The sequence below is a fragment of the Malus sylvestris genome, chromosome 17, assembly GCF_916048215.2.
Source record: "Malus sylvestris chromosome 17, drMalSylv7.2, whole genome shotgun sequence".
Taxonomy (NCBI): Eukaryota; Viridiplantae; Streptophyta; class Magnoliopsida; order Rosales; family Rosaceae; genus Malus; species Malus sylvestris.
Window position 1 is genome coordinate 3658397 of NC_062276.1, and position 15419 is coordinate 3673815.

At 35.2% G+C, this 15419-nt stretch overlaps 1 protein-coding gene across 1 annotated transcript; it reads left to right on the top strand.

Annotated features, from left to right (window-relative positions):
- Positions 1-7207: 7207 nt before the first annotated feature.
- LOC126611702 (myb-related protein 306-like) lies at positions 7208-9197 on the top strand. The gene is made up of 3 exons (XM_050280083.1): positions 7208-7715; positions 7938-8067; positions 8250-9197. The coding sequence occupies exons 1-3, from the start codon at positions 7583-7585 to the stop codon at positions 9013-9015; spliced, it is 1029 nt and encodes a 342-aa protein (XP_050136040.1). The 5' UTR covers positions 7208-7582; the 3' UTR covers positions 9016-9197.
- The last annotated feature ends 6222 nt before the right edge of the window (positions 9198-15419 follow it).

Sequence of the window (15419 nt, forward strand, 5' to 3'; positions counted from 1 at the left end):
TAGGGTTTGGAGTTTTATTAAGGTTCATATTTTCTTACCTTCCAAATGCAAAAAATTCTTTTTAATTCCTCATCTTCGTCATTCGTCATCAGCATGAGATTTATAGATGGAGACACATAATACGATGTTGAGGTTCGTTTTCTAGTAGGAGAAGGGGACGATGACCTAATCCCTTGGTAAGAGAAAACAATGAAGCCACCCCCTAGTCAAAATAATCCTTCTTCTAGATCGATTTCTAACGAAACAATGTACGGCACAACGCGGCCAGCTCCAATGTCGTATGTGTAGTCCTGGACGGTTGCTTGGACATAAATTTATTGTAACGAGGGGCATGAATGAAAAACTCTACGAGACAATTCATCAAACACTTTACTTTTGTGTTAGTGCAATACTCAAATGTGAGTGAGAGAGAGTACATATGAGAAGCGTCTCAAAAAGTGTTCATATTAATGTTATTAAAAGATTGTCACATCTGCAATCAAACTATGTATGGAAAATGATCATTTTTTTTGTATTATCTGTATTTTTTCAATCCCAAATTAACAATTTCGAAACGAAAAAGGGTAATGATATAATATTCTTTGAAAAATCAACTAGAAACTAACCAAATACAAAATTTAACGTAATGTTATACTTATTTCCGAATACGATGTCACTATACATGCATATGGGAAAGAATTTTTCGGACTTATTTTTTCCCTCTACGCTTTTTTTTCCTTCTATTCCTTAGTTCATATTTGTTCGGTTCAACGCTTAGAAAGAAGAGAAAAGTGCATGCGAGAAAAAGAAAACTCAAAAATCATTTCTCATGCCTTAAATATCCCCATCTTGGATTCAGTATGAATCAATCTTTGCTTCGTGAAAAAAGATGGGAAACAAACCCTAACTCCACATAATGCTTATGCATTCTGGTGTGGTTTCGATCTCCACTGTTCCCCATTTTTCTAACATTTAACTATTTAACCTACCAACGTTATTGTTCGTAAAAAAGAAACAAAAACAAAAAAAAACTAGGGAGTTTTAACAAAACACTTCAGGTACTGTTCACTTTTAACGAAAAACCACATTTATACTTTTTCCTGATACTATTCACTATACCTTTAAAAATAATTTTTCATTAAAAGAAAAGTTTTTTTGAACTTTTCGTTAGTTTTCCTAAAAAACTAACCCTTATATCTTCCCAAACGCACTCTCTCTTCTTTGTTATATTTGAAGCCCATTGACGGGGTTTTTCAGCCCACAATCCGGCCATATCCTTTTCATTTCACCTTGGGCGCAAAATGGTCCATTCAATTGGGGTTTGAATTGGGCTTACATAGGCTGCTTGGAGCAAGTCATGGGACAACCCTACACATATTGAATGAGATGGAACTGGACTTGGATATATATGAATATATGCATATATATAAAATGAAAACTGTTATTAGCACTAAAAAAATTTCATTCTACATTTCTCATAAACTCTTCATAATTGTATTTTTTTAAGGAATTTTTTTTTGAAATATCATATGAACTTGTAAGCATTTTTTAATTTGTCATATAAACTAAAATTTAAGCAATTTGTCATACCAACTTTTGAAACCATTAATTTGTCATCTCTCCCTAATTTCGTTAAGTTTTCCATTCAATATAAGTCATGTTGTGCACATGACTTGTGTTTAGGGTTATTTTGGTCATTCTAATACCTTACTTCCCTTTGACAAAAAACGGTAGGGTTTCTTAGGCAATGGAACAATATCTTTGATATGATAACAATGGAATGATCATGCAATGCACTGCCTTCTAGTTATTCCAAATATGTAATGATACATAAGTGGGAGTTTACATTTTAGCATGTCACAAAGGCATAATTTCATACGGGCTCTATAAATGAGAAACAAGTTGATGTTTTGTGCCATAAATGGATTTGTAAATGCATATGTGCTAAAGAAAAGTAAAAATTTTAATTGCTTCTATTAAAGAAAAGTAAAAAACTTATGAAAAGATATTAAAATGACCTAAATAACCCTAAACACAAGTCATGTGCCCACATGACTTATAGTGGATGGAAAACTTAAAGAGTTAGGGTGAGATGACAAATTAATGATTTTGTAAAGTTGGTATGAAAAATTGCTTACATTTTAGTTTATATGACAAATTGAAAAATATGAACAAGTTCATATATTGACATTTCAATTTTTTTTTAATTATAGAAAATTTGGAGTACAAAATGAGTTTTTTAGCTCACGTGGCTCGTCGATGCTTTTGCTTACGAAAGAAACAAGGCAACCTTATGTTTGGGTCGATAAGAAACAAACTAAACTTGAAAGATGTCTTATGTTCGAATTCTTTTGTCTTCATTGCTTAAAAACAGGTAATGGTTTTTCTTGTTTATATAGAACTAAGTTTTTATGATCGAAACACTACTACTCCTATTGAAATTTAATTATTCATTTGCCAACTACTGCTCCCGTGCCTATGAGTGGTACCTCATTCTATTGACTTGACATGCGGCATACCATTTTGGAATGGAAGAGAGTTCAGTCGACGGAATTTTCTACTCGATCTGATCATATCATTATGTGATATGTCCAATGAAACCAAAGAAATAAGTTCATGAGGCCACAATATAACAAGTTCAATGCATATCTTGAAGGTTCAATGCATATCTTGAAGGTTGGAGTTTTATCTCTCACACATATCCACATATATATAAAGATATTAAAGATCATATTTGCTCATCTTTATCCTTAAATACGTACGAGCGAGAATACTTTTTTTATCTTTTTCAAAAGGACCCTTTCAAGGACCGGAAGACTCATAGAGGAATTTCGGGCTCTCCCTGACAACCATCGTGTGATTCACCAGGGTCAAGAATCGAACTCAGAACGTGCCGTGTGAAATACGATCCTGAAATTTGTCCTCAACCATTGGGCCACCCAGTGATGGTTGTACGTGTGAGAATACTTGAATACGTATTGATTTTTCATTTCATATACACCACTAAAGCGTCTTGTAAATTGTGGGAAATAATAATGCACATGAATTTTCTCAGTACTCACCACTTGGACACTTCAAATCTGTATGGACAGTATGGGCATTTTAATCAAAGAAAATAGAAAGTATGGACATGTATTTGTTTCAGTCAACTATACTACTAGAAACCAACACCTTCGTATAAAAAGGTCATGTGTTTGTTTCAGTATGGAGTCTATGGACATGTAGTCCGCCAGAAGAAAAATAAATATAAAAGGTCAAAACAAGAGAAAAATGAGGAAGACCAATACAGAAAACCACCACTCATGGGCATGCACGACTATGGGCCTATAAAATCAATTTGTTTTATTCGAGCAATAGTCTAATATGATTTAAATTACGAAAAAAGAATCTCGAATTTGATTGTAGAAGTAAAAAACACTAAAGTTATACACGAGTTGAATAGAACCATATGCTCAAGTTTGGTTTGTATAAAATTTTGAGCTTGAGCGAAAAGTATCTTGTTTTTTATATGAGTCAAGCTCAAGCGAGCTTAAAGAAATAGAATTCGGTACCAAATTCAAGTTTTGATCTATTTTCTAATTTTAAGGTTGTCTAATCTTGTAACAGAAGTTCGCAAGTTGGAGACACAATCTTAATAAAGGAGTAATGAAACATATAAAAGCATACAAAAATTTTAAACATATAGTACTGAAAAAAAAAAGTAACTCAATTCTTCAAAAGCAAAATCTCAAACTGATCTTTCGTTCCAAAGGAAACAACCATGCATTTAATCTTCATATACAGTTAACATTTTTTTAAAAGTACATTCAAATTGCAATTAAGTAATTTAACCATTAAAAATTGGACATAAAATCTCAACTACAATGATCTTCGAGATCCTAGTATTTGTATGATTGTATCATATATAAACAAATTACAAACATTCATGCTCCCAAATTTCATCACCCGTATATATATAATCCGCATCAATTATTCACGTACATTGGCAGCAGAAAATATATGGCCAACTGATCATGCATGAGATACTGTCATACAATTGGATCATTTTGTGAATTGTGCAGGCTGCATGATTTAAAAAAAAAAAAAACTAATGATAATGACTTGAAAACTTTGAATTTTAACAAAAATGACAAAATAAATGATAAAGTGAATAGTACAATGATTGACCTTTTAGTGTAAAAATGTAGTTTTTCGTTAAAATGAACAATACCGGAAATTTTCGATAAATTTCTTTTAAAAAAATGCATATATATACAAAGATATCATATATGGAGATTGCAGACTAATTGGAACCACGCGCATCTATAAATTTCCAATCAGAAATAGCTAGCATAGAGCCAAATCAGAAGAAGGAGAAAGAAGAAGGAATTTTGATTCTGCATATATATTAAAGGGACAATGATTGTCTGCCCTCCCATTTCCGGTGCCCTCCCGTGCCTTCCTATTTTATGTTGTCACGATTAAGCTACATCAACCTTTTATATTGTTTTTTTATAGAGATAATAAGACAAAAATGAATAGTAATATAAAATGTTGACGTGGTTTAACCGTAACCACACAAATAGGAAGGCACGGGAGGGCAGATAATTCTTGTCCATATTAAAGGGCACATGGAAATTGCAGTATGACAGAATCGGTGACAATTTAGAATTGGCACATGCATGTATAATTTTCTTCTTACACAAACAATTAAACATATGCACAACACAGACATGCATCTGCCATTCTTCTTCTGCTAGGGTTTCGCCTCCTGGTTCCAAATCAGCCCCTTCATTCCCGGATTGACTATACTCGAGAAACCTTTTTATTACATAAAGCTCTATATATTTACAATTAACCGGGCACACGAGAACGTTCTTGCATACAACGCGTGTATACAATTTCGGTGGTAAAAAACAGTATATGATACAAACAGAAAATGTGACGATTATGAGTAATGATATTCATATCATGTTTTTGTATCACATTTTCATATCATCTTAGGTGACATTTGATGTAGATAGCCACATCATTTGAATTAATCGGATTTTTAAATTTAGTTCATTATTTAATAAAATAATAATTAAGAAAAACTAGTTAATTAAATGATGATTGTGGTATACGAGTCTTTCTCCTTCATTTCCTTGGATTTTGCAAATTTTTCAAATGATGTGGCTATCCACATCAGATGTCACCTAAAGTGGTATATAAATATGGTATAAAAATATTGTATGAATAACATTACTCGAAGATTATGGGTTGCTATCAATTAACTACATACATCAGAATAATTACATTTTTCACTTTTCAGTATATATTGTAACGGTTTAAAATCGACTTTGAATTTTTACTACTTCAACGACTTGGAAGAAGATTTAGAAACATGTAATTATAGAAGATAATTTGATTATCGACCAAGCTTAAATATTTATGGGGACGGTAGGACCATTAATTAGCCGGTTGAATTAAGTGCAAAGCGCAAAGCCAGGCTTTTCACTCTCTAAACTCTCTATCATCTTCGTTGTTTGATGGATGATACATAAATGATGGGTCCAAGCTCAAGATAATTACAATCAGGACTAATTAAGATTCCACAAGACCATGCCTCCCAAGGTCCCACCATACCCTAGTCAAGTCACTTCCCAATGGTAAGAATAACACATGAATCGAAATTGCACGGAGGATTCTCTCTGGATATTCTTTGTGGAGATCTTAGAAATTTTTATATTCTAGTCATTTATCGTATATCGTGTGATCAATTTTTGTTAAGTACTATTTGTATTTAATTTTAAATAAAAATTTTCAAATGATTTCTAACTGTACGATGTACGATGAATGATTAGAATGTGAGGATCTCTAGGATCCGGATGGAATCCAAATCCAAATTGCACACTATAGGAACAATAATTTGTAGGGTTTTTCTTTTTTTAAGAATTATTTAGCGTAACGGCAAGAAAAAATATACGAAGCCCAAAAAGTGAATAGCTAAGTAATTTTGTTGTTTCTTTTGACACAAGCAATTTTGGAGACGAAAAATCAAATACATAGTTTCAAGTGTGTGGATAAATGTTGCCTTGCTTACAAGAATGGAAAAGGTATTCAAGATATGCATATCAGTCTGATTAATGACATATCATGTGTTTACTAGCATATAAAAAAAAAAAACTAAGCCACTCATTCGACGTTAAAATAAGTATCTCGTACATGAGCAACTATATATCTAATTACCTAAGGAATAGTTATCTCACACAAACATTTTGATATCATTCTGATTCATGACATAAGTACATAACATAATCTTAGATGATCTAATTTTTTTATTATTTATTTATGGGAATCATTCCAAGGATAAGATCATAAGATGATAAGCAATGTAATAGACATATGGCAAGTGATTTCCATGAGTAGCTAACATGGTTGACTTTGATCACTACCTCTCTATCCATGTAGGTTAGCCGACATTTATGATGCATGAGAAAACAAGATCAATCACCATGTATGTCCCCGTCTTGCATTTTGGCTACTCAACAAATTGATCATACTTTATCTTTCTTAATTTTCTATGATGTCAAGTGAAATCAAAGTCTTTACATGAAACAAATCCAACACCCATTACACCCCCATATACATATTAGTTATGGTTCAAGATAAGTCCAACTTACTCCTTTCATCATGAGAATTGTTTTAGTATATATAATCGTAGCACAGCCACATAACATTATCAAACTATTCATATTAATTATAATATGTTATGTAACCGAATCATTCTTATAGCTAAATTTTTTATCATATCGATAAGGTAATATAAACATGGAAAAATGATATAAATGACATGTTTGAAACTACTTTTTGACAATAAAAAAAAGATCATAAAGGCAACAAAAGTTAAAATTACTATGAGTTAAAAAAGCTTTCTGGAGAAGCACTTTCTTCACGAAGCACTTCCAAAGGAGAGTGTAGGGGCAAAATTTTGATAAGAAAGCATTAGGGACTTCGGTTCCAAGTAATTACGAGGGGGGCTTGTAAGGTTTTTGACTTTTTACTTTTCACTAGGAGCAGTGCCGAGGCTGCTGAAAGCGAATCACATAATTCATGAGTGATGACATGTTGCGTTTAAGAGCACATTAAAGGACGGGGTTTTCCTCAGTTGAGCCACATTGAATGCCACGCGGTTTTGCAAGGCAGTGGAAGGAGGAGGAGGAGAGAGGAGAGAGGAGAAAGGGAGGGGGGGGGGGGGGGACGGGGAAGAAGTGAGATTGAGGTGCCACTACATCTGACTTTAGCTTTGCCTTGCTGCCATTGAATAAATGCTCTTGCTGTCACCTTTTGACTCTTTTGCTACCCTTGCCCTTCTGTTGTTGATATCTTTTGGGTCAGCGTCTTCCCCTCTCTCCCCATTCCTCTCTCCTCTCTCCCTCTCTCTCTCTCTCTCGGCTTCATTTGTCTATTTATGCAGACCAAAACATCCATTCTTTAGTATTGAGTCTCTTGTCTTAGCATTTTCCAAGAAAGAAAGCATTTTCCAAAAAAAAATAAACATAGTTCCAAGTGGGTGTGTGAGAGGATAGCAAGACACTTGGGAGACTTTTGCGTTGGTGATTTGATTAAAGAAAGGGAGAATATTATGGGGAGGCCTCCTTGCTGTGACAAAGAAGGGATCAAGAAAGGACCTTGGACTCCTGAAGAAGACATCAGTTTAGTCTCTTACATTCAAGAACATGGTCCTGGAAATTGGAGGGCTGTTCCTACCAACACAGGTAGATTTTCTTTCTTTTCTAATTTCCTTTTTTTTTCTTTCCATTTTTTGGGAGTAAAATGTTGGTTTTTGCTTGTAATGAGATTGGTTTTGTTTAATTTTGAGATTAGTGGAAGGATCTTAAAATTTGTGATATTTTACCTTTAAACTGTCACATTTTGGTTTTCTTTTTCTTTGGGAATCAAAACTAATATGTATCGTTGTTCTATTTTGGTAAATCCAGGGCTGCATAGATGCAGTAAAAGTTGCAGGCTTAGATGGACTAATTACCTCAGGCCAGGGATCAAGCGTGGTAACTTTACTGACCATGAGGAGAAGATGATCATCCACCTTCAAGCTCTTTTGGGTAATAGGTAATTTTAAAACGCACCATATTGTTTAATTTATAGAATTTCTATTTACATTACATCTAATAATACAAAAGATCCAATCTTTTTTTTTTTAATCTGAAAAAGATCCAATATATCTTCAATTAATTTGGGTAGTTTTGGTTTCTGCAAATCTAATAATAGCACCTTTGAATGTGTGATTGCAGATGGGCTGCAATAGCTTCATACCTCCCTCAGAGAACTGACAATGACATTAAAAACTATTGGAACACACACTTGAGGAAGAAGCTGATCAAGCTCCAAGCTGCAGGAGGAGGCACTGAAGGCCTTCACTCTAAAGATCAAGGAAACAGTAATTCTTCCTCACAGGCAATATCCAGAGGACAATGGGAGAGGAGGCTTCAAACAGACATCCACATGGCCAGGCAAGCTCTCAGAGATGCCCTTTCCCCAGAAAAGCCACTGGCTTTGAGTTCTGATTTGAATCCCGCAGATGGGTTTTCGATTTCGAACCTGAAAAACCCAACTCTAGATCAATCAAGCAATTCTACTTATGCTTCAAGCACTGAGAACATTTCAAGATTGTTGAAAGGTTGGATGAAAAACCCACCAAAGAAATCAGCTAGATTAACCAACTTGGCTAATAATCAGACAGATTATCAGCATTATTCATCTAGTGAGGGAACCACATCTGTGGCAAATACTGCGAATAGTGGCAATGTTGAGTTATCTGATACATTTGAGTCTCTGTTCGGTTTTGAGTCCTCGAATTCCGATTTGTCTCCATCCATGTCGCCGGAGGCCAGCCTATTCCAGGGCGAAAGCAAGCCGGATCTTATCAGCGGCCAGTTGCCGCTGTCGTTTCTTGAGAAGTGGCTGTTTGATGAAGGTGCTGCTGCTGCTGCTCTAGGGAAAGACCACTTCTTTAGTGATACGGTGACACCAGATCATGGAAATGCTAACTTTTTCTGAGGATTTGCTTGTTTTTTGGGCAGATTGGAATATCTTAATTAATTGTTAGTCTTTTCCAGTGCCTTGATTAGCAAAGGGAACTCGTTAGAAAAGGAAGTGTAAAAATATTACTTTATAATTATGTCGATTGTCAAATGTCTTGGAAGTTGGAAGATAATAATTATTTCCCATTTTATGCTTAAGATTTTGTTCTATAAGATCTTGGAATGTTGTGAGGAATTGAATTATCATCCACCATTTTGTTGCCTAGCTTCTTTTCATGATCACTACATATATATATATATATATATATATAATTATATATATTATGTTCTTGTTATTTTTGTGTTATAAAGAGTTCTTTCATGTTAGCTAGCTCTTGTTCTTGTTTCTTCAAACTTTAAAGTACTTGTATAAATTCAATCAAAATATAGATCCATTGTTTTCTAGCAAATATTTGCATCTGCTTCACCTAATATATGACCGAATCAACGTTTCAATAAACGATGAGTGATAAAATCACTAGCGCGCTAGTTGATTTTGACTGTTTCTGCTTTTGTGAACATTTCATTCAATAGATTAGCGTCAATGGTACTCTTTGTACACAATGGCTTTCACTTATTTATTGTGATGAAAGCGATATGAAAAGGATTTATGTACGCCAATTGAAGGACAAGGATTGTCTGCCCTCCATTTTTTGTATCTTCCCATGCTCTCCTGTTTTGTGTGGTCACGGTTAAGCCACGTCAACATTTTATATTGTTTTTTTTATAGATATAATAAGACAAAAATAAATGGTAATATAAAATGTTGACGTGGCTTAACCATAACCACACAAACAAGAGGGCACGGGGAAGGCACATGAAGTGGAGGGCAGACAATCCTTGTCCCCAATTGAAACCTAGTCAACCATGCAGATAGCATAACTGAATGTTAAAAACTTAAAACACAAGTAAAGTCAACAGTCCTGCATCTTGCTTGATTAAAAGAGAAATGGCAAGGTTACTCTTTCATAGTAGGACTCTTATGGACTCTCAGCCACTTTATGTTTTTGGTACAATGTTTTACAATATTGGCATAAAAATTGACGTTAAACTGTGAGATAAAGAGAGTCTTTAAAGAGTCTAATTTTTTAGAGAGTTGCTTAGCATTTCTCTAATTAAAAAATTAATTGAAGTTGGTGGAATCATCAATGAGGGTTTTTATGTCTAGCTACACCCTGTCCAAATTTGAATGCTTTAAATAAAATTTCTCCTACTATTACTAGTCTACTTAAACATTGCCGTCACAAGCAACCATTGGGAAGAAAATTTAATCATGAATTTTAAGCTAAAGCTATTTCAATTTATAACAAAACGATTAGGCTAATTTCAAGAAAGAAATATCAAATATGTCGTTCATTCTTATTATATAATAGGTGAACTATTAACATTTGCGATTGTGTCACTAAGCATGAGTAAACGAAATTACATTGCAAATGTGCAAATTGGCCTTAAAACGAACATGTGAAGTGTTTGATGGCTGGCCAAGAAAACTAAATGAAACACGTGAAGGGTTTTGATGTTCATCACTGCTACTTGTCATTACAAGTTGTGTTTTAACCCTGGCCAAGCAAATAATCCAGACTGTAAAGGCAAAACAACCCCATAACAAAAAGGCATGCATGGCAAATGGGAATTATGGGTAAGAATCACAGGTAATTGGTCCCCAATGAATACCATTCAAAATACGAATACAATACGAGTGTCACGCCCCGATCCGCGAATAAAGATTATCCATGAGCTAGGGTGTAAGCTATATCTTAGCTATAGAAATAAATTCTACAACCAAGATATGATGGAAAATAAAATGAAATAATTAAAATTTATTAAATATGCAGCGGAATAACAATAATGCACAAATTAATTCACAACAAACTACTAACAAAATAATAATTAAATTGTAACAAATATTAGTATACAAAATTAATTCATAACAAAAATACCAACTAAAATAATAATTGAAATGAGTAGCTCTTGAAAATACATAAAATGTATGCAGTGAGATGTATGAATGTACTCACTCCCCTCTAATCCCATCAACACATACCTAAGGCACCCAAGCTTGCACGTCTCATACCATGCTTATACCAGGCTCTGAGTACCTTAGAATATGAGTTAACTCCCGTTCATCCCTTAACCCAATTTTTATAATTAAACTCTCAGTTTCCACTTTATTAAACATGCACTTTCCCCGATGCCCAAATGTATACTCAAGCTCTGCACCCTATGCCTGCCATATACAAGATTTCATTATTTTATAATCAACCAATTGTATACTCAAGCTCTGCACCCTATGCTTGACATATACACGGTTCATTATTTTATATTCAAGGCAAACTTTAGCCCTTGAATATCCTCACAACTTAAACACTTTACACAAGTGAGCACTTGACACAACACAACTCTTTTTCTTGCTTTGCAATGCATATGTATATGTCATGTTCACATAGATATCAATACTCACACTTTATCTAACAAGCCTGCAACTTCAACATAAATCAAATTGATTAGTAACAAGAGTGATATAATCATAATATTAACAAAATAATAATCTATAATCTATCATATAAAATGTTGCTCGTTGACCACTCCATATATATTTGTTCATCATCTCGTCCATCTTGGTCGGGCAACTTGTTTTTATTAGAAAAGAATAGACATCCATGTTAGAGAAAATAATCGTTAGAGTGAAATATGTCACATTCCGGGCTCGACTCTGCCGTAGCATGATATTGTCCGCTTTGGGCCTCGACCATGCCCTCACGGTTTTGTTTCTGGGAACTCACACAAGAACTTCCCAGTGGGTCACCCATCCTGGGATTGCTCTCGCGCGAACTCACTTAACTTCGAAGTTTCGATGGAACCCAAAGCTAATGAGCTCCCAAAAAGTCTCGTGCTAGGTAGAGATGAGAATATACATATAAGGCTTACAGGATCCACTCCCCCGGGCGATGTGGGATGTAACAATCCACCGCCCTTAGGGGCCCGACGTCCTTGTCGGCACACTTTCGGCCAGGGATTGGCTCTGATACCAAATTGTCACATCCTGGCCCGGGCCCCTACCACATCTCAGGCTCAACTCCACCGTAGCACGATATTGTCCGCTTTGGGCCCCGACCATGCCCTCACAATTTTGTTTTTGGGAACTCACATGAGAACTTCCCAGTGGACCCATCATGGGATTGCTCTCGAGCGAACTCGCTTAACTTCGGAGTTCTGATGGAACTCGAAGCCAGTGAGTTCCTAAAAAGCTTTGTGCTAGGTAAAGATGAGAATATACATATAATGCTTAGATGATCCACTCCCCTGGACGATGTGGGATGTTACAATCCACCTCCCTTAGGGGCTCGACATCCTCGTCGGCACGCATCCGACCAATCGTTGGCTTTGATACCAAATTGTCACATCCCGGTCCGGGCCCCCACCACATCTAGAGCTCGACTCCGCCGTAGTACGATATTATCCGCTTTGGGCCCCGACCACGCCCTCACGGTTTTGTTTTTGGGAACTCACACGAGAACTTCCCAGTAGGTCACTCATCCTGGGATTGCTCTCATGCAAACTCGCTTAACTTCGAAGTTCCGATGGAACCCGAAGCTAGTGAGCTTCCAAAATGCCTCGTGCTAGGTAGAGATGAGAATATACATATAAGGCTTACATGATCCACTCCCCTGGACGATGTGGGATGTAACAAAACATATGTCTCAAATGCCATAAGGCATGAAATTATGTCTCTAGCTTTTCCCTTTCCAAACATCATCTTTTATTTTTATTTTAGCCCACCACTTCTACTTCTTTAATATAGCTAAAACTATCAGCTGTTCGAACTGGGATATAAGTCAGTAAATATATTCGATTGTCATGGTTTTTGGATATGTTATAGAGGAGATGATAAGGAACAACTTTTGTGAAGGAAGTGTTTCGATTCGAGTTACGAACAATGGGGTTTTGGTGCTCATAACATGGCTGTCCAGTTTTCTGCGGGATTAGAGACATTAGTTGGTATTTCAGACATAATGGACGGTCACACCGTTGGATGTTTCTGAAATTTTGATATATCATGGTAGAGAGACAGAGGAACAACTCTCATGAAGGAAGTATTATAATAAAATATATGGATGATGGTGTTTTGATCTGTTAAATAGGCTGGACGAATTTCTAGTCTTGGATATCTTTCTTTTGATAGATGAAAATGATAGTAGTTTGATGGAGAGATTTGTTGGGTAAGGCTCATGTATTTTTCTGGGATTTGTCTCACACTCTTTGTACATCATCCTCAAGAGAGATAAATAGAGATTGCCGATAGTTTGGTGGAAGTGCTTCTCATGGAAAAGATCTCAAAATGTAAATGCATAAACACATAAGATTTAAGTGGTTCGCCAAATTGACTACATCCACTGGGGTTTGCTTTCATCGTATTTCACTATACATGAGGGATTTAAAAATACAATGAAAGATGGCATAAAGCCTTAACAATATGTTCCAATAGACATGAAATGTGTTCCAATAGAAACACACCAAATGTTAATCTAATCATCACCATGAAATGTGTTCCAATCACAAGGCAACAAATGTTATTCTCATCATTAACAATGAAATGTGGTCCAATAGACAAACAACAAATGTTAAGCAAAACCTTAGCTCTAATATGTGCTCAAATGGCAAAGAGACATGTGTGAAGTTAATCAATATTATGCAAGGTGGATACAAGCATCCAAGGCCACGTTCATCTCTAAGGAATATGAATCCCACCTCTTCAAACTTTGGAGGGATGAATCATCACCAAACATTTAGCTCTTAGATTCCTAATGAATACAAACTTGCCAACTCACCCTTAAGTAGACTTCCACCTTCACATTTAGAGTGGTGAGTAATCACCAAATCATTAACTCCTAATGCTACAAACTCTCCACCTCAACCTATTTAGAGTAGTGACTAACACCTCCCCTTTATTCTCTAATGGTTGCCAAAACGCCACTTAGCCTTTGTGAGAAAACTCTAGCCAAACTCATCCCCTTCTCCAATTCAAACTAAAAATATCCCTAATTACATATGAACATGAAATAGCTAGTTTTTGAAATAATTTGTAGGAAAAAAGGATTTTACATTGAAACTATTTTATATACCGAGAATAGGTTGTTGCATAAAAATAAATCAAATAAAATCATTACGTAAAAATAATTACCCAACATACACCCATATATATATAACCATTTTTTTTCTTAAATACAGGGTATTACAATCTACCCTCCTTAAAATAAATCTCATCCTCGAGATTTGTAAGTCCTTAATCCTTGTATAAGTAAGATAAACAAATATCCAAAACATAGTTAAATATATAACAACAATTATAGTAATAGTTGAAAAACATTGATGATGTATTTAGTTAGAGTGGTTGCACGGAGACTACCCTTCCATTTCAAGTGAATTGCAATTCTCCAATTTAGGCCTTCCAACTCTAGCATAATACCTCTAAGTGAACCTGAGAGGAAAATGAAATTAGTCATTTCACTGAAAATTACTCAATAATGAAATCAGTGTAGGAAAATTGATGGTTATACAAATCGGAAATGTACCTCACCAATCACCTTACTAATTGGATTCCTATATTCTCATCACATGTCATTTAAAATTTTATAACTCATCACATTGTCTAAAACTATGGAGGAATGAGATTTAACATTACCAACTCGTGTAGGAATGAGAATTTCATTTCGCAATGGGCCTTTTTTTTTTCTTTCTTTTTCCTTTGTGAGTAGGAATGAATTACATCCGAATTTGCTTCACCATCAAATTTACTAACATTTACTCAATAAAATATATTCCTGCGAACCAATTTCAAGTGTTAAACAACAACAAATAGTTAAATTACTATTTTTATAAAACCATTACACAAATAAGTATAGTGAAATAAAGAAACATCATTAAAATACTTCCAATGTTACATCCCACATCGCCTAGGGGAGTGGATCATGTAAGCCTTATATGTATATTCCCATCTCTACCTAGCATGAGACCTTTTGGGAGCTCACTGGCTTCGAGTTCCATCGGAACTCTGAAGTTAAGCGAGTTCGCGTGAGAGCAATCCCATGATGGGTGACCCACTGCCAAGTTCTCGTGTGAGTTCCCAGAAACAAAACCGTGAGGACGTGGTCGGGGCCTAAAGCGGACAATATCGTGCTACGGTGGAATTGAAACCGAAATGTGGGGGTCCGGGCCAAGATGTGACATCCAACGTTTTCCTAAAACAAAACTCAATTTCCAAAAGATATGGATCATTATACATACATAAATTTGCAGACACACCCACACATATATAACTTTACTCTCTACGATTTGTAGCTCTTCCAGTGACATGGAATTCTTATAATTTATAGTACAAGT